General features: G+C 47.8%; 1 protein-coding gene across 1 annotated transcript; it reads right to left on the bottom strand.

Moving 5' to 3' along the window:
- Nucleotides 1–4,906: 4,906 nt before the first annotated feature.
- On the bottom strand, nt 4,907–23,353 carry LOC144149938 (protein FAM98A). Its single transcript, XM_077681682.1, has 10 exons — nt 23,199–23,353; nt 22,181–22,326; nt 21,971–22,027; nt 21,796–21,873; nt 17,380–17,459; nt 15,779–15,889; nt 13,992–14,189; nt 12,632–12,731; nt 8,678–8,857; nt 4,907–5,948 (listed from the first exon to the last, which is right to left on the bottom strand). Exons 1-10 carry the CDS (start codon nt 23,336–23,338, stop codon nt 5,593–5,595), a joined length of 1,446 nt encoding a protein of 481 aa, XP_077537808.1. The 5' UTR covers nt 23,339–23,353; the 3' UTR covers nt 4,907–5,592.
- Nucleotides 23,354–23,381: the final 28 nt, after the last annotated feature.

Below are 23,381 nucleotides of genomic sequence, written 5' to 3'. Positions count from 1 at the left end.
ATGATTTGGCGGGAGAATCAAAATTTCACCCTAAATTGATTAATATCACGGTGAATACGGCATCATTTGCTGCCGCGCAAGCGCTGGGGACACTATGAAACACAAAATCTTTCAAATAAAACAAACTTGTGTTTAGTCTTCATGGCTCCTTTAAGAGCGCGATTCAACAAGGACAACTAACACAAGCACTTGTGTTTGTCGTCTTTCTGTCGTCCTTGTTGAATCGCACTCCAAAGTTTTACCAAATATGCGAACTTGCCCAACAGTGTGTTCTATTGGCTACGGCAAGTGTTGTCAAAATGTCACCGGACTCTGGCTGCTACCTTGTCCAAAGTTTAGAGAGAGAGAGAGAGACGTAGCAAGAATATGAGCGCATGCCACAGCACCAAAAGGGTGTTCATGGTACCATGTGTTGTGCAATGATGTCCAATCTAGCTGTGAAGCTATGCATGCATCCTGGTGTCATTGGAAGCAGCACTGCAGGAAGCACTTTGCACATGAGCAGAGATTTCACCTCAACACTAGGACCTGTGCCCATCTTGACTCCTTGATGAAAATAAACCCAGTCAACCACCGTGTTGGCTGTGTTGTTCACAGTATACACGCTTCATACTTCTCTTAATCTTCTTTTAAGGTGCAGAAAATAGGTGTTCTAAGAAAAGTCGAACCTAGCTAGGGATTGCGTGCCAGGAAACAGAAAAATTTTCTGTTTTTTCCGCTGAGGGGGGTTCAAGCGCAAGCGGAGAGCAACCGTCGACCGAAAGGCCGCCGGAGAGCGGCACACCAGTTATATGCGCAGCGTGCCCGAAGGAGAGGAGACCGCGGAGAGAGAGTGTCGTGGCTATGACGCAACACAATCCACTTTAATCCAATCCAAGTCAAGCCAAGCCAATCAAATCCAATGCCCCTCGCGAGAGTGTTCGCTATCGGAGAGGAGAGCGGGAGAGTGGCTGCGGACAACGAACGCGGACGACAACGGACGCACGCAGGAAGGGCAGGGCCGCCGACAAGAGATGCTCTGAGCGTTGCATCTAAAACAGCTAGTTCACCAGAAAGTTCAGCAACACGCCAACAGAGGGCCCAACTAGGCCTCCACATTCCTAGGGAGTTGTAAGCATCCACAGCCTCTCTCTTTTTTTTTTTTTTTTTTTTTTTTTTTTCTATTGAATTTCTACTCCAAGAGCAACAGGACTGCCCACGAGCTGCTCAGAACTGCTCTGGGCAGGCAGATAAAAGACACCATACAAGTGCTGCAAGGATCAGACAGGCTGTTTTTATACAGCAGAACCCCGGTCATATGTCCCCAGGCTCTACAACGGACCAATTTCTTTTACTTGTGTGTTCCATGATTTGCACTGGCTGGCGGGAATTGTGGCAGTGGAGTGCGGTACAGGGTTTGTTTGAGTACAGCACAATAGGCACCTGCACTACATTATTCTCTTCGCATTTACTTTTTATGGGGATTTGGGTTTCCGAGCCCTGCAAAGCGTTAGTTGGCAGTTCACATTAAAGTTTCTTGCAAACCAGTTACGCAAAACTGTATTTATAGGCGTAATTTTTGTTTGGATTTTACGATGCCTGCATTTTAAAATGCCTTTTTAAGGTCCAAAGAGAGTCAGAAGCCTTGCCAAAACCCTTGCTTTTTTGTCCTCCTGGAAAAATGTATATTCAAGCCTCAGGATTAGCTTGTAACACCGTCAGCAGCTGAAAGTCGTCCAGAATTTAACACTCTAACCAGGGAAGAAGCGGGCACTGGATGGGAAGCTCTTCAGGATCGGCTGCAAATGGAGGCAAGCTGCAACGTAGGAGACCCTGTAATTGGGTGCAATGGCATTCTGAGTGATTTAGTAAAGTGCGCAAGTAATTACCCTGTGCTGGCCTTCTTAGCCACACCAAGTCTAGTGACCACAAAAGGCCAGCAGAGCCCGATGTATTGGTATTGGCGTTAGCAAAAACCACGGGACTTTTCGCCTATCACAGCTCCCAGTGCACGTCTCAGTGACTATCGCTATGACGCCACAGTGCAATATATGGCAACTATTTTCGCTCATGGTGGGAAAAGCGCTACAAGGACAACCAAGTACACGGGACAAAGCGCTACTAGCAACTGAAAATTTAATACGGGAAAAAACATACATATGGAATAAACGCCACCGTCATAACATCCAAATTTACTATTTCCCATCCGACAAGATCCCGGCGCACCAGCGCCAAGCATTCTATGCATAATCAAACTGCATGTGTGCTGACAAAAACAAAACGCAACACATTTTGTCAACCCTGGTTCAAAAAGGCATACTCGGTGTCAGACAGCAAAACCGATGGTTGGCTAACACAGTCATTCCCTCCTTTCTTTATACGGAAGGCTTCTATTATTTCTCTTGTTAACTGTTTTTTGTGTTTATCAACAATTACCGTGTCACGCAATTTTGGGCAGCACTTGCAGTCTCTGCAATGAACGGCTAAATGCGAATACGGTGACCCTTTTAGCGAGCTCTGATGTTCGCGAAGGCGTACGTTCAAGCAGAGGCCAGTCTGTCCTACGTATTTCTTTCCACACGTTAAGGGGATATTGTACACGTCTTTTTTTGCACTCTACAAACTTCGTGCCGTGTTTCCGACCACATCCCTTCTCCCTTGTTGCTTTCTTTTCTGCCACCCTTTGCACCGCTGGGCAAATTTTCGCCAACTTGTTTTGTGCCGAAAACACCACGCGCACCCCATATCTTGATTCTATATTCTTTAGGCGATGAGATGTGCCACGACGGTACGGATCTTCTCGCCCCTGGAATCTGCTGTTCCCCTGCTCTGATCGGTGCTTTTTAACCTCTCGGCAATTCCTCTCGCACGCCAACAGAACACACTCATCTGGAAACCCGGCCGCCGCTCTTAACCGGTCTACCTGAGCGGCAACACGTTGTTCCACCAAATGTTCACAAGATTTTGTTAACGTAGATCTGATGCAGGAAATGACGCCGCCGTATTTTACTAGCTTCGAATGGGCCGATTCATAGCTTATCAAATTTTTGGTGGACCTAGGGTGGTACATCCAGCGAGTGTGGGTGGGAAGAAACCTAATCAAGATATCTAAAAACTGAAGTTCGCGTTGCTTTGTTGCCTCAAACATGTACTCAAGGCCAAGCCCTTTTTTCTTGAACGTCTTCACGACATCTACGAGTGTGTGCGTAACCGCGGTGTTCCCGACCAAAACAAGATAGTCGTCAACAAACCTGAACAACTTCAGGTTCATGCCATCCAGTTCATTTTCAGTTGTTCTGTCAACTTTGCTCAGAAAAATATTGCAAAGGACCGGGGCAACATGAGCCAATGCAAATGCCTGCTTTCTGTACGTACTTTCCCTCCCCACACAACCAGTATCGATCTGAGATACAGGGCAGGCAACTCCAAGAAACCTTCAATAGAAACCCAACAAGCATTACGGAACGCACCTTCGTCATTATCATTGATGATGCACTCTTTCACACTGTGTAGCAATGGTGCATGTGGAATGGAATAATACAGGTCTACATCATCTACAATGAAAGCATCAGAAGCCATCACACCATCAGTTCGCAGGTAATCTACAACATTGGTGGAATTGCGAACCAGAAACAGATCTGAAAGGCGCAGCGAATCTAAATGCTTCTGCAGATAACCCGAAACAAGGCGAGGCCATGAACCCTTTTCCCGAGACAATTGTGCGGAACGGGTACTCGGGCTTATGGGTTTTTACAATGAAGAGCGCTTCTAACATAAGGCCTTTTTCACTTTTTACTGCACGGGACAACCGGTGCAGATTCAAACCACCAAGCAATTTTACCGCGTGCCGCTTAACGACAGTGGCCTTTTCCTATACCTCACGAAAATTCTTTTTGATGGCGCTTTTAGCTTTTTCAACGAACATTCCTTCTTGCAAAACAACAAAAAAACCCTCCTTATCCGAAACCGCAACACGAGAGCCACTATTTGCCAGAAACCTTATCAATGGCCCGAAACCACCGGTCACTGTTTGTCTTGCACTACGAGCGGCAAACACCTTAACGCATTCCGTAACACACCTCCTTGGTTTTTCTTCTTCCTTCACTTGGTGGGCCGCACTCCTGGACAGCTCTACCTTTTCGGCAGGCATCAGAGCAGGTTCCACACAGAACTTGGGTCCACGTTGCAGAAGCTCCTTATGTCGGTCTGGCTTGTCGGATGCTAGATTGTAACTTTGGACGTTATGACGGTGGCGTTTATTCCATATGTGTTTCTTCCCGTAATAAATTTTCAGTTGCTAGTAGCGCTTTGTCCTGTGTACTTGCTTGTCCTCATCGTTGTAGCGCTTTTCCCACCACGAACAATTACCAAAAAGCCCAACTCGCAGTTCTTTTAAATGGACTTTCGCTTATTTCCTAGCTAGAGCTAGGAAGAATTTTATCCTTACCCCAGTTTTGTTGTTAAGATGACTTTACATTGGAGCTGTCAATGTAATACGTAGTGTAGTTAACTCACTGTAAAGCTCAGTGCATGAACTTTGGAACTACACGCACTGAAATTATGTGGGGCTATACATGCGCATAATTGTATGGACCTCAGCCAGCCTTAGGCTACGGAATGGGACGCAAAATTTGTACAACCTCTTTTGGCACTCTACTTTCGCGAAACGAAAACAGCAGTTATACAAAGCCGCAAGTCACATTGTCTGACGGTGCAACTAAGGTACGCAGTCAAAACCCAGCGCTTCATCACACACCAGCACACCAAAACATATGGGATACTGACCAAGAGGCATCCACACACTGGCTGACCATCCAAGACGACTACTTTCACTTCACCTTGGACAAAGCCAGAACTGCATTTACCAAGTGCAGAGTATGCCTCACTCAGGAACTCCGCAGGTTAACACACAGACATTACGCGACAGTTTGCAATGCAAGGTTAGTTTATTCCATTCATACACTTCAGACAAACAACTTTGGTTGAAGGCGCATAACAAAGGCACACGCATGCATGGCAATAACTTATCAAAAACCACATCTGGACGCCCCAACCAAACTCCCCCTCGCAACCCCACACATTATATAATTTGTTGTTCTTCCGCCATCCCACTCCTCCCCTGGGATGCTTCTCACGTGGCTACAATAAATGCACTTTTCAGACAGAGCCTTACAGGTTGGACTGTGTGCACGTTAATAAGCCGCTTATGCAAACAACCGACTCCCTGTGACCACTCGCTAAAGAGAAATGCACTCGCCATTTACACAGACCCTTCACTGTTAATACGGGCCTAGCTAAAATAATCTGCATGCAGACACAAATTGGGCCGCAACAATCAAGCGGCGCTGCCTGCAAACCGGCCCCTCCTCGACCAGTTCGGCAATCAAAGAACTGCCAACAAGGACACCCCACTTTTAAGTGGCTTCTTTAATGAACAGCTTCCCATCCCAGCATCACTTTCAACTAAACTAAAAAAAAAAGAGCCTGAATTACGCTTTAAACAGAGGATGCGCCACAATTACTCACTCACTGCGTCAATCACACTTTCTTAGTGCCATGCACTCACTCCCCCCCCCCACGAACAGCGCCACCTAGCGCAGAGCCACCACAGGGTCACCGGTCGTACTGCCTCCCTCCCCCTCTTCCTCCTCCTCCCCTGCCCCCCCTGTAGCCGCCCCTCCCTCCACCGCCCTCTCTCTGGCCGTAGTTGTCCTGCTTGTAGCCCCCACCGCCCCCGTAGCCACCGCCGCCGTAGCTGTCCTGGTGCCCGTAGCCTCCGCCCTGATAGCCACCGTCGCGGCCCCCTCCCCGTCCCCCTCCCCTTCCCCCCCGGGACTCCCTCTGGTCCCTCTGCCCGTAGCCTCCTCCGTATCCTCCTCCTCCTTGGTCTCCCCTGCCATCTCCCCTCTGGGCGTCCCAGCCGGCACCCTGGATACGGCCGGTCGAGTAGCTCGTGCCGCCGCCACGACCTGCACGTTTGAGAACACGGCATCAAAAACGGTTGAGACAAGCAACAGCCTAGGCTGCGACAACTACTCAATCCCAAACAAATGCACATCCCAGTGCATAGTACAAGCACGACCTTCCAATGCTCACTGCACTCGAAGTGTTTGTACAGACAGGACTGGGTAAACAGCTCCGAATGCAAAGTTCCAGTGCCATCGACACCATGTGCCACACATGGAAGGTACACACGGATGCGTACAGTCAAACCCCGATTGTACGACTTTCTCAAGCAGGAAGACGACATATGGTCTGGTCGGTTCGCACGACAGGTGGACTAGGAACTTGTTCAGAGGAGCCATGAAGACAGCATACACCACCACCAGCCTATCTACGACCACTGCAAGGCCAAGGCCTCTCCCATTAATCCCAAATTACCCCGGTCCTGTGCCAACGGCGACCAATTTATCCCCGCAAACTCCTTGATCTCACCTGCCCATTTAACTTTCTGCCGGCCCCACTGCCGCGCCCGCCTTCTCTAGGGATCCACTCTGTTGCCCCTAATGACCAATGGTTATCTTGCCTTCGCATTACATGCCCTGCTCACATCCATTTCTTCTTCTTAATCTCTACTAATATGTCCTTAACGCGTGTTTGTTCCCTGATCCACCCCACTCTCTTCTTGTCCCATAATGTTACACCTATCATCTTCCGCTCCATTGCCCGCTGAGTCGTTCTCAATTTAAGTTGAACCCTCTTAGTGAGTCTCCAAGCTTCTGCCCCGTAGGTGAGCACTGGTAAGATGCAGCTGTCATACACTTTCTTCTTCAGGGACATTGTCGCTGAAGAAGACAGCATACAACTACCTTCAATTAAAAAAAACTGCCCTTCAGTGACTCGCTCAGATCCACGCCAACCATGAAATCGTTTTCTTAACCCCCCACCAAAAAAAAAAATATTGAAAAACCTTCAAATTCTGCACTACAGTGACATAGCACCGGCAAGAGTGACGTCATTAGGGCTTGCGTGAAAACATAGGGCATCCTTGATTTACCGGTCCTGGATTATCCACGGACTGTCTGGACACGATGCAGCGCTTTATTTTCCCACGCATTTATATGGGACTGCCGGTCCCAACGCAGTCCTCAGACTGACCGCAGTCCGTCCAGGACTGGTGAATCAAGGATGCCCATTGTTACCAGCGTGTTGACTGCATGACAGCATTCGTGTAATACAATCAAACGGAACCACAGACCCCACTACGACTGCCCAGTCACGTGTCTTAGCGGTGGTTTAGGTTGGAAACCACCAATCGCACAAACGAGGCTCTAAAGACGGCTCACTGCACATACTGTTGGCCGGCAGCAGCTCACATTGTAGCTGCATGCTGTGACCGGATTCAATCGTTACATCCGATATCACGGCACCGCACCATTGTAATAAGCGGCTTATTTTACCACAGAAAGCACACAAAAGTGGACGGTGCCATAGTCGTTCATCACTACATCCTACCTAGCCCGATTGTCCGAGATAAAATTGTCATCACTGTTATCGAGGCAAAGCATTCTTTTTTAATGAACAAAACTTGCATTTTGTCCCCATGGCCCCTTTTTAAGACTACCGTATGCACTCGCATCTACCCCAACCCCCCTCCCATTATTTGCAAATGCCTGTATTATAAATCAAAAATTTCTAAAAAAAAAAAAAGCCATTCTGCAGTAGGCTGTCAGTGGTGTGCTATAGGCGCCATGACAAGCTTGAGAACTTTGATGCAGCCACACAAGCCAACAGTGCTAGAGGGACACAAGAACCAAGGCCGCAGGCAAGTCGTACGGGAGAGAAGGTGCACACCACTATTAATAGGGAAAACAAAAGGAGTTTATCCTTTTTCCGCCTTCGTGGTTTTTATCTGATCTCTTATCATAACCAAGCATCAATGGTGTTCATTTTCACTACTCTGTACTCAGCTTGTGGACGTAAATAGTGGCTGTGTGTACTGTTATTCAATTGCAACTCACAAAGAAAAAGATTACGAGCGCACCTAGGCACTCCTTATGGCGCAGCCAATGCTAAAGCATCACCGCCCAATCCTCATCACCACCCCTTTTCCTTTGCGCCTTTTACTTATTCTTGCAGTTACTTTGACATTGGCACTCCCAAGCAAAGAGGACATTCTCGGTGGGAGCGTACTTTTGCAGCTGGTGTGATTGCCATGTCCTTGTGTAATTACCAATGTGCTCGTATTACTCACGTAGGCCTCGGTACACGCCTCTAACGCATGCTCATAAGTCGCGGGTCACAGTCGACCTTTAGCAAGCTAACACCATCGAGCTGATGGAGCATTCTTTGACCGTTTCTCGATAGGTCTCTGTTTGATGAGATCATGGCCGTGTGATATAAATTGCGGGTCGCCGTGTATCTGCACTGCGCCTGCACGTGTGTCTGCACTGGACGCTTTGGAAATCAATAGCAACACAAGGGGAGTGCTTGGGTGGTGACACGCATTCGAAGCATGCTGAATCCCTCCCATGCACCAGGCACCCATGGCAAAGCACACCGCAAACACCAAACTCCACCCACCCCACCTGAGCTGTTCCTACTTTCCCATTAACAGTTGCAGCTTTGCTTAGTATGGAAAAGTGCTGACTCTGTTGTCGCTTGGGCCCTGACAGGATGCCAAGAAGAAAAAGGAATAAGGGGGGGAGGCAGACAAACCCATTTTCCCCTCCTCCCTCTCCCCTCCCCTCACACCCACCTCCTCCCCCCTGGGGCCCGTCGGTGCGCTTCTGCCAGCTGGGCATCTCGGGGGGTGGGGACTGCTGCTCCTCGGGGCGACCACCCCGGTCGGGCACGTTGCCGATGAGCACCCGGTTCACCGCGCTCTTGGTGTTCTTGCGCACACCCGCACCGCTCGTCTTCTCCAGCATCGTCAGGTCTGCCCAGGGAGAGGGGAAGAAGGAGAGGGGGGGCATTGCACAATCGGCCACAGAGAGACATTCTCTTGCACCGAGGCGAGTGCAAACAAGTACTACAAAACAAGTCTGTCCAGTTTTAAGAAGAATAATCAGTGCAAAAACAACAAAGCACAACAAAGAGTACAATCAGACACAGTGCTAGGTCTGTCCGTGCTCCCTTTCTTGTTTTCAATTGTTCTGGTGATGTTTATTCCCTTCGAAATGTATCGACTCGCCCATTGTTATGTTTGAGCAAGTTCGGCCGGTACAGGTGCCAATGGCAGCCACCATTCTTCAGGTCAGCAGCCACTGGTGGGGAATGGGTCAAGCAAGCAAGCAGAGGACGGTCCTCGCGAACTCTTCCCACCCTCAAGTGGGACCTCAAAAAAATCAGTTAAAAATCTAGCGAGCACTGGTTATGGCACTCTGTGCTGGCTCTCAATTTCAATCGCTAAGGGAACTAAACCGCCAGGTTGCTCCAACTTTCACCCTTTAGAAATTTCACAACAGACATCAGTATTCCAATGTATGTTATGGTGACCATGCAACAGGACTGCAACACCATCTCGTGCATGCTCTTCTAACTACATGGCAGAAGGTCAAGCAGACAATGCTAGTGTAGTTACCCACAGGTAGTAACCCTGTGATGTTGCATTGCAAACTGTGCAAATACTTATGATTCTCCTTTAAAATGGAGTTCTTTTGACTTTTAGCACAGTAAAGCCTTCACGACCACCAAACATGACAAATAAGCCGTGTGCTTCGCGTGAAGGAAGTGCTCGTTTACATTTCATTGTATGTCCGCTTTTTTTTTTTTAACCTAGTAGTGCCAATGGAACCAAATGGTAGCCAGTTCACTTTGTTGGTGGCAAACCATCGACGGATCCCACAGTCACACGCACCGATGATTTTCCCACCAACCTGCCGCAAAATGCCTGGGATAGCTGAACACAGGAAAACCAGTTACAAACTGCCAGCCAGTACTGTATTTGCTGTTTACCAGGTCATGCTTTTCATGTCTTGGAATCTTGTAGGCCATTCCGAGACAACAGAAATCGCGCAGCAATTTATTGACGACTATGAACATCAATGTGGGCTTCTTTTCTTTTGCTCTGTGGGGATTTTTTTTCAGCCATCGTGGGTTTCTATTACTGCCTGCAGCCAACGAACTTATAATAAAGGTACCTACGTTTTGATGAGTGCATACCTTGTTGACAACTGTGAACTCCTACCTCAACCGTTTTTTTCTTTTGTAGCGTAAGCTACACTGGCCGAGGTTGAGCAGTTTCGCGTAGACCTTGAAGGGCTGTGCTGCACAAGCGCAAGGAGCGTTAGATTGGATCAGATTGGATCGGATTGAATTGGATTGGACTAAATTGGATTGCATTGGAAATACAACTCAATTGGAGTAGGGGTGGGTAACGAATTGGGTCTGCACATTCGCCGGTCTGCGCATTCTACAGGAGTGACGTCATAGCCGCGGCAGATGCACTGGCGCTGGGGCGTGCCCAGCTGTCGGCTCCGTTGCGCAGTAGCCAAGTCTGTCACTGCGTCGGAGGCGCTTGATAGCCGTTTCGCGTGGCTCCTGGACAGCCTTGCTGCGCATGCGCGAGGAGCGACTGGACTGGACCGGACTGGATTGGACTGAACTGGATGGAATTGGATCTGATGAGATTGGATTGCTGAACCTTAGCTCACGCTACGTATATCCTGGCATAGCCGAACTAAGTCACTGCTAATTTCTTTTTTGTGCTCTGATTATGCCTGTGCTGGATCAGCACCAAGGAGGGTCTTAGGACATATGGCGTTTCTGCATCACTCGCTGTGGCTACTGAACTTACTAATTTGATGAGAACTACCTGCTGATCAGCAATATTGACAGCTCACTCCAAGGAAGTCGCCTCTGAAGATGATTCATGTAAAGGATGGAAAGTAGCGCTTGATCGCAGCCCTTTTCACTTGTCATGCCGTCTGTTGATGGCATTTTGTTTTGCCTGTATGGCCAATGTGCTAAACAGAGCAGCAAACACAGCTCCCGTACACACACCTGAACAAGTACAGGAGCAGAGCTAAAGAAGCACTGGTTTCGTTAAATGCAATGTGCACACAATAGATATAGCAGCCCGAAGAATACAGCAGCCATGTCTTTCAAGGATATGTACTCCTGTGCGTCATAGACACCCTTTAGACAATTTATGCAAGAACGAACCAATGTGGATTAACGCTTTCCTTCTGCCCAGTTTTCAATTGACCAATGGGATCTTGTTTGACGCAGTTGCACTACCATTTATAACTAGGCAGCGCTAAAGTTTATTTAAAGATGGTTTAATAAAAGCACCCTCTTTAGGTGTTACACGCTCCCTGTAAGCTGAATCAGTGCTCTGCGGTTTTCAAACTTTGCAAAACCAAAATGTAATGAACACAAAATACAATGCATGTCTGCCCAAATCTTCATAACATATTCAGGAACCCCGGATGGTACAAATCATTTTGTAGCCCTCCACTACAGCACATGCCTTAGCTCGAATAGGCAAATTTCGAACGTTGAAAGGCCTCGGCACACAGAACAGCAGCTGGCCAGGCATGAAGCGTGCATGTTCTGTCATATGAAGCCTAAAGTGGTCCCAGAGGTATGCTAGCACAAAGCTGCGAAATTAAATCATGTTGAAAAGGCGAAAATGTACGAGATTGAAAACTAAACAAACAAAAACCAGCCCTGAGCTCAAAAGTTCCTATCCTACTTTCAACTTTTCCTTTCAGATGGAACTAATTTAACTCAGTTACAGACAAGAAAACGTTGGCTTTCCAATGCACTTGCTATTGTACCTCAAAGCAAAAAGGCAAAGGTTTTTCTCCCAAAGCTGCAAGAAACTGATCAGCAACAAACAAAATGCACAACGCTTTGCACCTTTAGCGCTGCAAGCGAGACTGAGCAGTATTCCATATACCACTGACAAATATTTCCACCTATTCCCAGCTAAGAAATGTTGAATAATGAGTAGTATACACTGCTCTGTTATGCGCTAAGCCCTTCAGTGTTGGCTTTACTACTTCACTGAAATGCATTCGTGGAAAAACACTTTTCAAAGGCAGTAAAAGCAGCCCGATATGGATGCCCTAGGGCCCTCTCTTGAATACCTTCCTATGACCCCACGTATTCCTAGACAGCTCTATACACCGAGTCCCTTCAAAGCCAGCTTCACCACAAGGCACAACAGCACTGCTGACATGGCATTTCTCTATGGACCACATAATGTAGTCCTGAAGGCCCTCTGGCCTTTTCTTATTAACATTTTCTTACAAGGTGAAGTCGTGAAACAATCACAGTTACAGACAGAGAGACGGGTTTCCGCTTTGGGTTCACGTAGAAATGCTTATGCATTTAAAAAAAGAGAATGCTCAGCTCAGCTTTGCTGGTAGGACACTTCACAGCTGAGACACCAAGCATCCGTTCAAACTCCCAGTGAGGAAACAACAGTAACACCATCCAAAACTCCATGCACAGCAGTAACACCTAAGCTGGACGCCACTGAAAGCAAAAAAACAGGCACCGAAGTCTGCCCACAGTGGCACCTGCCTGCCCAGCCCTAACCTGAACACAGCCAGATAAGCCACCACGGATCCTAGAGATGAGTGTCTTGCTAGCATAGATAGGTGCACTGACAACACAGCACTGCAAGTACGACCGAATTCACCAAAGAGTGGATGCACATCCACGAACGACACAGTGGCAGCAGCCTGAGGGGCCTCCTCACCTTCTCTGGCAGCCAGCACGTGGCCGACGCTGACGCTGGGTTCGGCCTCCATGAGTCTCCGCCTGGGCTGGTAGGCAGCCATGATCTTGTCCTCCATGCCCTGCAGATGGAGAGGGGGCACAGGTTGACAGATTGGGCTGTCGCCTCTCTCCCCTCGATGCCACTGCTGATACACACCTGCCCCCATCAATCTTCCAAATAAAGTTGCTGCTTCTAAAGAGGGAACGTGACCACATGCATGCTCTTGGACAAGCGCTTCTCGGGGTGAATTCATACAAAAGAGGTGGAGGTCACACAAAGCGTTCTGCAAAGTGTTTCATTCTGATTAAGACTGGTGGCGCCACCGTTGCGTGGTTGCAATTCTGTTGTCCCAGCAGCCCCAGTTCTCAGCGGTTAAAATTGTTTTTAATGGATTTCCAAATAACCAGGTGAGTGCCGCCACCGATGTTGACATTGGGCAAAAGAGAGCATAGCACGCAAAATCAGTGCAACGACTGGCTTGCTCAAAGCAAGTCTTGTTTGCAGTTTGGACACCGTGTACTCCCTTTGGAGGACAGCACGCATTACAGCAGACAAAATACGGTACCCCACGATTAAGACTGGGAGTGTAACAACCTACTGATTTGATGGCGCATTTATTTTACTGGGAAGCCTCCCCCTCCCCCCCTCACTTGCATTTAGTCCCAACACAAATGTAAGTATAGGTGGTATTCATTGAAAAGTTTAGCTGTCAATTTATTCGTTTGGCAACACTGAAACGGCCATGAACGTGGCCGAAGCGCCACGGACATGGCGTGGCTTGTGCCACTGCGGCTGCATACCGAAGAAAAATATAACACCGGCATACGTCGTCTGCTCCGTTTCAACCCGATTCTCGATGGTGGTGTCAACAGAGCTGTTATTAATCGCACTCACATCGGAGTGGAGGCATTACTTTGCGTTCGGCGGGCTAGACTAGGAATGTCCAACCCATATTATGCGCTTAGCCCGGACAAGTACCGCCACCCCGCGGAGCCGTAACCAGTGACGGTGCACTCACATGGTTGCCTGCACGTATGTCTCACTATTGAATACAGGCTATACAACGGCTGCTTCTTCACTACACTAAGCTTGCTTCATTTCCCCCTCCCCATTTGGAGCGCAAAGGCTTTGCGCTCACCGTGACTGGGTCAGATCGGTCACTCGTACCGCACCTAATCCCTCTTCCCGCTTTCTTGTTTACAGTTTATATCACCGTGGTAGTCACAGGCCAGATATCCCTTGATAAAGCCCCCGACCACGCTAGGAAAATATTCCCACAGTTGAAACAAGTATACTGCCTTGACGTAGCTTTCCCGAGGAGGGTGCCCCTGGCCCCCACCTTGAGGCGCTCAGCCCACTTGAAGGACTGGATGGTGACGTCCAGACGCTTGATGAGGGTCTCGCGGCGCACGCGGTACTCCTCCTGCATCTGGGCCTGCAGCTTGGCCAGGGCAAACCACTGCTTCTCCGTCAGGCCGCCCAGGAACAGCGGCTTGCTCATCACCGTCGGGCCCGCTTTGGGCACCAGCTCACGCACCTGCAATGGGCCAATGCACAAATGAACGAGCGTCAGTCAACGACAGTGTCCCCACAGGCAGATTTCGGGGGCAATCACTCCAATACTGCCGCGAACCATGTACTGGGTTTGTTTGTTTTATATTTTGTTTTTACTGCCCGGCCGTGTTATCCGTGTCCCAAGCAAAGTGCGTGCTCCATTCTTTCTATCTCATTCTGATAAGGAAAGCATTTCGCCCTAACGTCACTAGCCTAGAATAATCTTCGTTGATCTACAGTGTTCTGGGTGTGTATCAACACTTCGAGAAACCCTCGTGCCGAAACATAAAACCTGCAGAGCAGACACCGCGGTATTCGACTCGCCGACGCTCGCCTGCGCACGTCACTTTTGTTGACTGCTTCGCTGTTTGCATGTTCTTTGAGTTATTAGGGGAGCACAAGTTCGCTTCAATATACTTTTTCCTTGAAGACAACTGCATCGTCTTTGGCTGCGTGACAATATCGCCAACCGCTGATGCAGAGGTGGAGATCCAAGGCCCTTCATCACGCAGAAACCTTTGAGCGAGGTGCAGTGCTGAGCACATTGGTTGGTCAAAGGCCCCACCACTTTAACTACCGTATAATGCGGAATATAGGTCGAGATTTTTTACAGAAAAATTTGCCGAAAAGTCACCCCTCGACCTATATTGCAGTCATTTGGCAGTTGTCATTTGGCGACCGGGCAGCCCATCGAGCCCATCCAAACCCCAAAGGCACCATCGCCACCACCATCAATCGGACGCGACGCCATCTTTGTTTTGTTGCTTCTCTCGCTGTCGGCGAATGTGTGCGTGCTATTTTCTTCTTGCTCAAAATGAGTTTAGGCCCTTGGTGCCAGTTCACAGCAGCATTTAAAAGAAAAGTTGGGGGTTTTCCAAGGCCAACGACGTGTCCGCCTTGCGCCAGTTCGGTATCACCAAAAGAAGTGTTGCTAGCGGCGTTAGCTTTCGGTATGCAACGCTCGGAAGACCTCGCTTCATGGGCGCTGCTCTGTGCACCTGTGCTGCTGTACAAAGGGGGCGAATTTCGTCCGCTAGCGTCGTGCGATGTCTCTACGAATGGATACCCCAAGATGTTTGCTGACTGCCTGCACAGACTGGCTGTCGCTACGGTCTGCACACGAGGGTCCCATGCTTTGCGCTCGCTTCACGATGACATGGTCTTGCGAGTGTTGAAGAAGTGCTGCAGAAGTAATTCCCTGGACTGCAACGAGGTCGACCTGCTGTGTGGGCGACAGCGAGCCAGAAGCAGTCGTCCGACGATACTTCAGACAGTTTTAAATGAGTAATATAAGACGAAACAAGTTATAGTCTCAATAAAACAATGGTTGGTACCTAATTTTTTTTTTTGCATTTTTCGGCTACAAGGTAAGGGGGTCGACCTATATTCCGCCTCGACCTATATTCCGCATTATACGGTAGAATGCGACAACTATGAGGTGGTTTTTCACGGTTCGTGAGATGTGGGGATTGTCTGCGTGCGTACACTTCGAAATTTCGTGTCGCCACCTCATAAATGAAACAGGAAACTCGATGCTGTGATTGGGAAAATACCGTGCCAGTCGCCACGTACCTTGGACTCGGCCTTCGAGAAGAGCTGTGCAGGCGTAATGGTTGGCGGGGGCTTGCCAAAGCCCAAGGTCATCAGCATGCCTTTCATGGCCTTGGCCACCGGTGACTCCTCCTGCAGAAGCACATATGGCCGCCGTTACAGGCGCGAGAAAACTGGTAATTTGTAAATAATTCGTAAACACTGCTTAACACCCGATTCAATTTGCAGTGCTTTTTCACTGCTTGTGAGCCTCTTTTTTTCTTTACTTTTATTTTTAACTCATTCAAAATTTCCTGTCACTACAAGTTAAAGTTGGCTTCACTACACAAATGTGTGGCTTCTCTGCATGGCCCATTCGGCTAGGTTGGCTTTACTGTAAAACACTCATGTGAGGCATGAGCCATGCATGCATACGACACAAGCACACACACACACACAAATGAGAACATTCAGGACAGTAGATAAACTCATGCCTGTCTGGAAATCAAGGAAAGTAATAACCCTCATTTGTGCAGCTCCAAATGATATCAACAGAAATAAACCACAGAAGTCTTATTGAACAAGCAGTTCGAGGTTGTCTTTCATCCTGTCACAGTCTACTTTGAGCTTCTTCCATCAAGTACTACATGCACGTTGAAAGACTGAACTCCTTGCACGCTTGTACAGCAGCAAGGAATATGGTATGCTCCAGGTTGGTACAAAAAACGGTCCTCCCAATAAAGCACGCACTGGCACCTATTTTACTTTTTTACAGAGAGCTTTCCGAAAGCCATTCACAGCCACTGCATGTTTGTTCTTAGTACAACAGGGTTGCCAAGGAATTAGACAAGTTGCGTTTCTTCTTTTTTTCCACCTCAGCAATTGTAGACTTGTCTTTCGGAAGAAGCCAACTTCACATTTTCACGCTACTGTGTAGTTGGCAAGTACATACCACAACACCCAGACAAGTCACACAAGCATTTTCAAAGAATAACGCAAAGTCAACCGATAATGAAGAAAGTTTCACTTGCAGCTAGCCGTCACTTAAAACCCAAAGTCGAAACGTCAAGGGTGGGGCAAGCAGAATCCAGGTTAGGCTCAAAGGTTTCGCTTACTGCGTCAACCCCAAAGTCATTTCCAGAAAAATGAAAAAAGCGCATAATTTTCTCAATTTTTTTTGTATTATTCATCACATCTCAATGGCATCCACAGAGTAACCTAACAGTAACTGCAGCATTTCAAGGGGGCGTGGCAATGCAGGCTTAGGGTTCACAAGTTCTCAGATCATGCGCTTCGCACATTTGCTTCAAAGAAACGACAAAAAGTAAGACAGGTGAGTGGGAATCCCAATGGAGATCCATTAGACCGCGGGGAGTCAGTTTTTGACGCAACCAGTGCCCTTCAAGCTAATTTGTTTGTTTCAACACATTTTCTACGAGACCCGAAAACTTGCTCGTAACAACGCCAGCATCCCTAGCTTGGGGTGCGAACAAGAAGTGTAGGCTGCAGGAGAAGGAGAAGTTTATTGATTGATTGTACGGTTTAACACGCCGACACAACGCAGGTGATGAGGCGTGCCGTAATGGAGGGCTCCGGGTTAATTTTGACCAAAATTAATCCAGAGAAGCAGCAGTGGCACTCACCATTTGCACCTGGAGGGCGCCACTCTCCGGCCGAAGCACCTTGATCATGCGTGCCGCCTGCAGCTCATCGCACAGGAAGCCTGGGAAAGAGGGAGAGAGAGATAGAGAGGGAGGGAGGACAAATGGAAACGAGTTTAGAAGTCAGTGACGGAGATTCAACCAATGAGAATGCAGCAGCAAAGGGTGAAGGGGGGGGGGGGGCAGTGACTGTCACCATTGGTGCACACAAGTATCAAAGCCTGCCGGCAAGAGGTGAAAATGATGCGAAATGTGCAACTGGGAATTTAAAATCCAAGTGAGCCTGAGCAGAAGATTAAATAAATGCACAGCGGGTGATTTCTGGTCACAATAGGACATTTCAAAGCAGCAATTTCCGTTTGGCGCGCACATAGCTGTCTTGCAAGACAAGCATGTTCTGCGCCAGTACAAGACTTGTCTGCATAGCTATGTCCCACCATTTACAAAATTGTATTGCAGTACCGCATCCAGAACTGCTGAAACACAGGACTCGCTATAATGTGGGTATTAGTTCTGTATCTCTGTCCTCCCTTTCCCGTCCGCCTGTGTTCCCCACACCAGCAGGCGTTCCGGTGTCCACCCTTAGGTGAGACAAACTACGCCTGCTGGTGGCCTTTCCTCTCCGTGGTGGTAACAATAAATTCATTCATTCATTCAGTAGGAATGCAGACTGTCAGTGGTTAAGTTTTCAAACAGCAACGCAGCATCATGCATTTTTCTTTTTCGTGTGCTGCTTCATATTCCCATCCTGAAATTTTTCTTGCACAGCTAAGCCACATATTTATTTTTTATTTATTTATGCAATACTTCCGACCAATTGAATGGTTCAAGCAGGACAGCCAACAGAAATAAATAAATATAGACATACACACATTTATACAGTGTGTTGCGACGATAACTGGAACACTTTAAAAATTTTTCCTGAGCGATCCGCCGCTCTGTTCACGCTCAAGCTTCACACAAAGGTCGCATTTTGTGGTCTATTTTGTTTGACACCGGGAACAACAACGGTAGTTACCTGTTTATTCTGAAAATAAATAAAAACGATTTTCGCCTAAGGGAAAATGGCGGTGATTTGGACGTGCAAGCCCGAAAACCGGGTTTTCTGATCGTCTGTTAGCTCATTTCTAGGTGCATTTTCTGATCGTCTGCTGCACCATTTGGCTCCGTACATGAATCCCAAACATGCGTTGCACTCTGCAGGTGGTTCCGTCGTTCCAACATCAACTTGCGCTGGCTCGCACGTCCAAATCAGCGGCCATTTTCCCATAGGCGAAAATCGTTTTTATTTATTTTCAGAATAAACAGGTAAGTACCGTTGTTGTTCCCGGTGTCAAACAAAATAGACCACAAAATGCGACCTTTGTGTGAAGTTTGAGCGCGAACAGAGCGGCGGATCGCTCAGGAAAATTTTTAAAGTGTTCCAGTTATCGTCGCAACACCCTGTATAGAACGCAATACAATACAATGAGCAATACAATGCAAATAGCAATATGAACGCAAAAACGGAGGTCATGTATGCAACAAAAATGGCAACTTCAGAACAATTTTAACATATGTGAAACAGGCATAATAAGATTTCCCAGCCGTTCAAGATAGAAAAGAAGACGTGATTAAGACCAGTAGCGAAAATTGGACTGTTTGCAGCCACGTATCAACACCAGTCATTTCAAATCTTTTGTAAAGTTCTTATTAAAACAACGTGTTTTAATATTCTATTGTTCGGGAAAAGTATGAAAATTAAGATGTGCTTGTACAGGCGAAGTGACGGGATAAAGTATGGCTGCGTGTCTTCCATGTTTATATAATGAATTAATAAGAGGTACAGGTGATATTCACGTCTGAATAGCTAATTAGGGCTGTATAGACTAATTACAACTGTCTCACAGCAGGTATTTATTTTAGCGCAGTAATTTTTTTTCTGCCAGCTTTCTCACTTTCACTCCTGGCAGTTTTTCTCTTACACCTAAACGAGACATACTGAGAAGGTAGTCTGCACGCTTGCAGAAAACAGTGAGCTTATGAGAGGTGCCATCAGGGGTGAGACAGCCCAAACAGATTTGGGAGCAGTTTTTGGAGCAGCAAAATTTCGATTTTGGAGCAGAAGAATCTTGATTTGGAGCAGTTAGGGACATTTAATACATCGTCTTGTGAGCTTAAAAAATCATTATTTCAGCAATTTGCAGGGTCAAGTGCACATTTCAATCAGTTTTGAATACACAGAACACTCAAACAGCCTTGCCTGAAAGAGTTTTTAAGAGTATCACAAAGTATTAACTGCACTACCTTTTTCCTAACTGGTGACATTGTGTTGCGCCTGCACGCAACACTGACAACAAAACTGCCGTTAACATTAGAGAGTTTTAGCAGTCCGTCTGTTTTGTTGGTTACTTTTTTACCGGGTCTACCGGACCGGTCTGCGCCTGCGCGCGCGGAAGGGCGAGGAGGCGCGGGCAACTAATCCCCTTACGGTTACGAATGCCCACGTGCCCAGACGAGTCCCGGTGAGCACAGTAACTACGTACATGACGGAACAGACGGACTGCTAAAACTCTTATCAAATTTAAGGGCTCCGCAATTGTGGCGTTTTTTTTGCTGTTTTAATGCTAAAACTATTATTTTTGTAATCCCAGGCTGTGTTGTACGAACGGCTGTAGTCACGGAAACAGTTGAGCAGCTTCGAGCTAACGGTCGCATAGCCCAACCAGCCTACCCGTTTCAGTCCCCGGGGCGCAGGTTCACCCTATGGTCATTTGAGTAGCGTTAATGTTTAGCCACCTAGATTTTGGCATTAAATTTCACTTTGCATACATCAAGTCTATAGTCGCGTTCTATGGCAACCGTGTAGTCCTGCACCTATTGGGCGCTGCCTGAACAGGTCGCGGCGCCGCAGCACAGCCCGCAACTTTCGTGTCGATCGTTCCATCCCCGAGGCTCGCGATCGCGCTTCGAAGCACAGCAACACCTCAACATTTTACAACAGCACAACAAGCCAAACAATTCACTTCACGAATCCGATTATAGACGCGTGCTCCGCGTTTCGCACTGAAGGACAAACCACGCCGAAGTCGTAGGCCCCACATTTCAATGAACTTTTTTTCGAGCCGCCCAACTTCCCGTAATCTGGCACAAATCTCAAACCGTTTCCTTGCGTTAACGTCACTGTTCAGAGCCACAACAGATAGAATGAATAGACTGGAACTCAGCTGATAGCATAACATAAACCAGGGAAAATATTGGCGATACGCACTGAGCGCGTTGGTAGCAGCCAGGAAAGTTCAGCCAGATCAGACGGCGGCCATATTTGTTGCCACAGCGATGCCTAATCGAGAAGGCCGTGTCTGCGAACCCGGACGGAAAGCGAATCGAGTTTTAGAAGCTATCGCTTGCTTCGTTTCAGTCTTTCTATTTCAGCCATTTCTGCGTTTGCGATTGACCGACGATAAAAGCGGTGACCGGGATGCGGGAGGGTTTTGTCCCCGCCGAAACTGACATGATCATCAAAATCCGTGCCGTTGAGGCTCTTCTGGAGCAGTTTGGCGCAATTTTCGCCATTTTCGTGCTTTTGGAGCAGCTTGGCGCAGGAAAATGGAATTGTATCAGAAAGGCACAATATGCGCAGCTGTCTCACTCCTGGGTGCCATGAAGACAAAATACAAATTAGGTTTACAAAGAAGACTGCTTTGTCACGATAACAGTGGTAGCAATTTTACGGCCCACTTCAAAGAAATAATGGAGATATTATGGACGACAGATGAACCAGCCACTTTGCACGAATCTCTCTCTCTGACGTCACAAAATCTTGTTTGTGTGATTGGTGGGTGCCGAACCAACCAATCGCTAAGACACATAGCCAGACAATTTTAGTGGGACGTCTGGTTCGATTTCATCTCATCTTTTGAATGATAACGTGGAGTCAACAGACCAAAACTCATGTTCTTGCTCCTGGCCGAATGACGTCCCTCCTTCCTATATCATGTCACTGTAGCGGGAAATTACAACGTTTCTCAATACTTCTTGCGTTTTTTTTTTTTCGGTTAAAAAACTAACATCTTTTGTGGCTGGAATAGGGCTGAGTGAGTTACTGCAGCCTAGTTCACCAGCACCAAATACTCCCGTGAACTGCCTGGGAACTCAACTCTAGGCAGTTCAATTTGCAAACATACTGCAGCATACTGCGGTCCCCGACAGAAAAGGCCCGGTGATTGACAGCATCGCCCTCGACAAAACTGCACCAACAGTGACACATGGTCTTTTCGATTTGTCACCCTGGACAGCTCAGAACTGCACCAGAGCAGCTCTGTATTTCATTTGCCCATAGAATTTCCATTGCGAGGGCAGTTCTGGACTGCCCAGGAACTGTTTGACAAAGGCAGGTAAAGAGAGACCAAGACCCACCAAGAAGGAACAGCCTGTTCTCTTTGGTCATCAGCCTCTGGCTCACAGGTCCGTCGGTCAGCGCAGTCATCGGGCACTCTGGAAGTAAAAAAACAAAGCAGAACAGAAGCGGTGCGTGGATTCAGGAAACTTGAGATAAGTTTGTGCAAAATTTTTCAAGCCTTTTCAAACTCACGCATTTCCTTCAGGAAGGCGCTGATCTCAAGCAGGAACGTGTTCCAGTCGTCCACATCTGCAAGCGACAACAGTGCAAGTGTACACCGACTCAGCTGGTGACCTCAACTCGAAACTGCAAAGAACTTCCTCCTTGTGTTACAAGCCTCGAATTACGTTTTCAGAGGCCACTGAGCAGATGAGCGTACTGCAAATGGTAGTGCTTGCGTACCTGTGATGGCGTTGACGTGGTCCTCCAGGTTGCACAGAGATTTTATCTCGGTGGACAGCCACGACACAAGGCCAGTGAACTTGGTTGACTTGGGGTCCTCGATCTCTTTTGCAAACAGCTCGGCGTCCGACAGCGCGCCATCGTACCTGACGTAGCAGGTCAGAAAAAAACACTGTACTAGTCAGGTAGAAACAAAAAGAAAGGAGATCTCGGCCTGAGAACTCGCACCGTCAATGGATACGACTGCTAAGTTTCCCGTCGGCGCCTGCGTTACGTGCCTTTACTTGCATTGTGTCGTACATTGGAGCTGTATGTGCTTCAGGCCGCATTTAAGCTCTACTGAAGGTGTAGCAGACGACGAATATTGATTACGGACTAGCATTTGTGTCTCGGCAGTCAAAACTGCGACGCGAAGACTGCCTTATGGCTGCGTGTCACTGGCCTCGGCCTGAACCACACGCAGGCGCTTTATTTCCAACATGTGCGGCTGGTGAAATCACTACGGACGGGGTATCTAAATGCGAGTAGGCATGTTTACGACCATGACGAAATAATCTTGGTTCTTCGGTTCATCCAGTGCGATTAGAGGAGAATCAGAACGCAAAAATGGCGCAACACTCAATGCTTCGGCTGCTGTAGTAATGTAGTTGCTAGACAAAGCTCAGATTTATCGGTTACCACCCAACAAAATCGTCCACATCACAGTGCTCGCGTAAGCACATGGGTGTGCCGGTAACCATTTGTTTGATTTGTACTGTATTAAGAATAATCCACTAAAATGCCTCGACGAAGACAACCGAAACTGCCCTAGCGGACAATGACTAACTAGTGAATGACTAGAATTAGCTCGATGAAAGGTTACTGGAGTAACCATCGGAGAGCATCACCAGGCGATTGGATATTGGATGTTGACGGCGTGGACGAGCTGTGCCGACACGCACATCTAGGACCGTGGCTATTTAAGGCACGATACCGGAAATACTAAAAGAAAAGCTTGTCGTTCAATATGAACACTTACTTGAGATCTTCTAGCGCCGTAAGAACATGGTCATCCATGTCAGACTTTGAGGAAAGTATCCCCGAAAGTGAAATCAGATAGCAAACCCCACGCTTCACCCGTCCGATTGACAGGCTCCGGCGTGCTTGGCTTGGATTCATCAAACCCGTGCGTCGTCTTGTCATCTTGGCAAGCGCATCAATT

This window comes from Haemaphysalis longicornis, unplaced genomic scaffold, assembly GCF_048455015.1.
Source record: "Haemaphysalis longicornis isolate Haplotype H1 unplaced genomic scaffold, Haemaphysalis longicornis Haplotype H1 scaffold_8, whole genome shotgun sequence".
NCBI classification, from domain to species: domain Eukaryota; kingdom Metazoa; phylum Arthropoda; class Arachnida; order Ixodida; family Ixodidae; genus Haemaphysalis; species Haemaphysalis longicornis.
This window is presented reverse-complemented; position numbering and strand designations above follow the sequence as displayed.

What these genes read in the sequence shown, in the direction of transcription:
- LOC144149938 (XM_077681682.1), bottom strand. Translation starts at nt 23,338, where the DNA reads ATGAATCCAAGCCAAGCACGCCGGAGCCTGTCAATCGGACGGGTGAAG. An exon ending in CGCCTTCCTGAAGGAAATGC is followed by an intron (nt 21,874 to 21,970) that starts GTGAGTTTGAAA and finishes TTTTACTTCCAG; the next exon opens with AGTGCCCGATGACTGCGCTG. An exon ending in AGTGGGCTGAGCGCCTCAAG is followed by an intron (nt 12,732 to 13,991) that starts GTGGGGGCCAGG and finishes CTCCATCTGCAG; the next exon opens with GGCATGGAGGACAAGATCAT.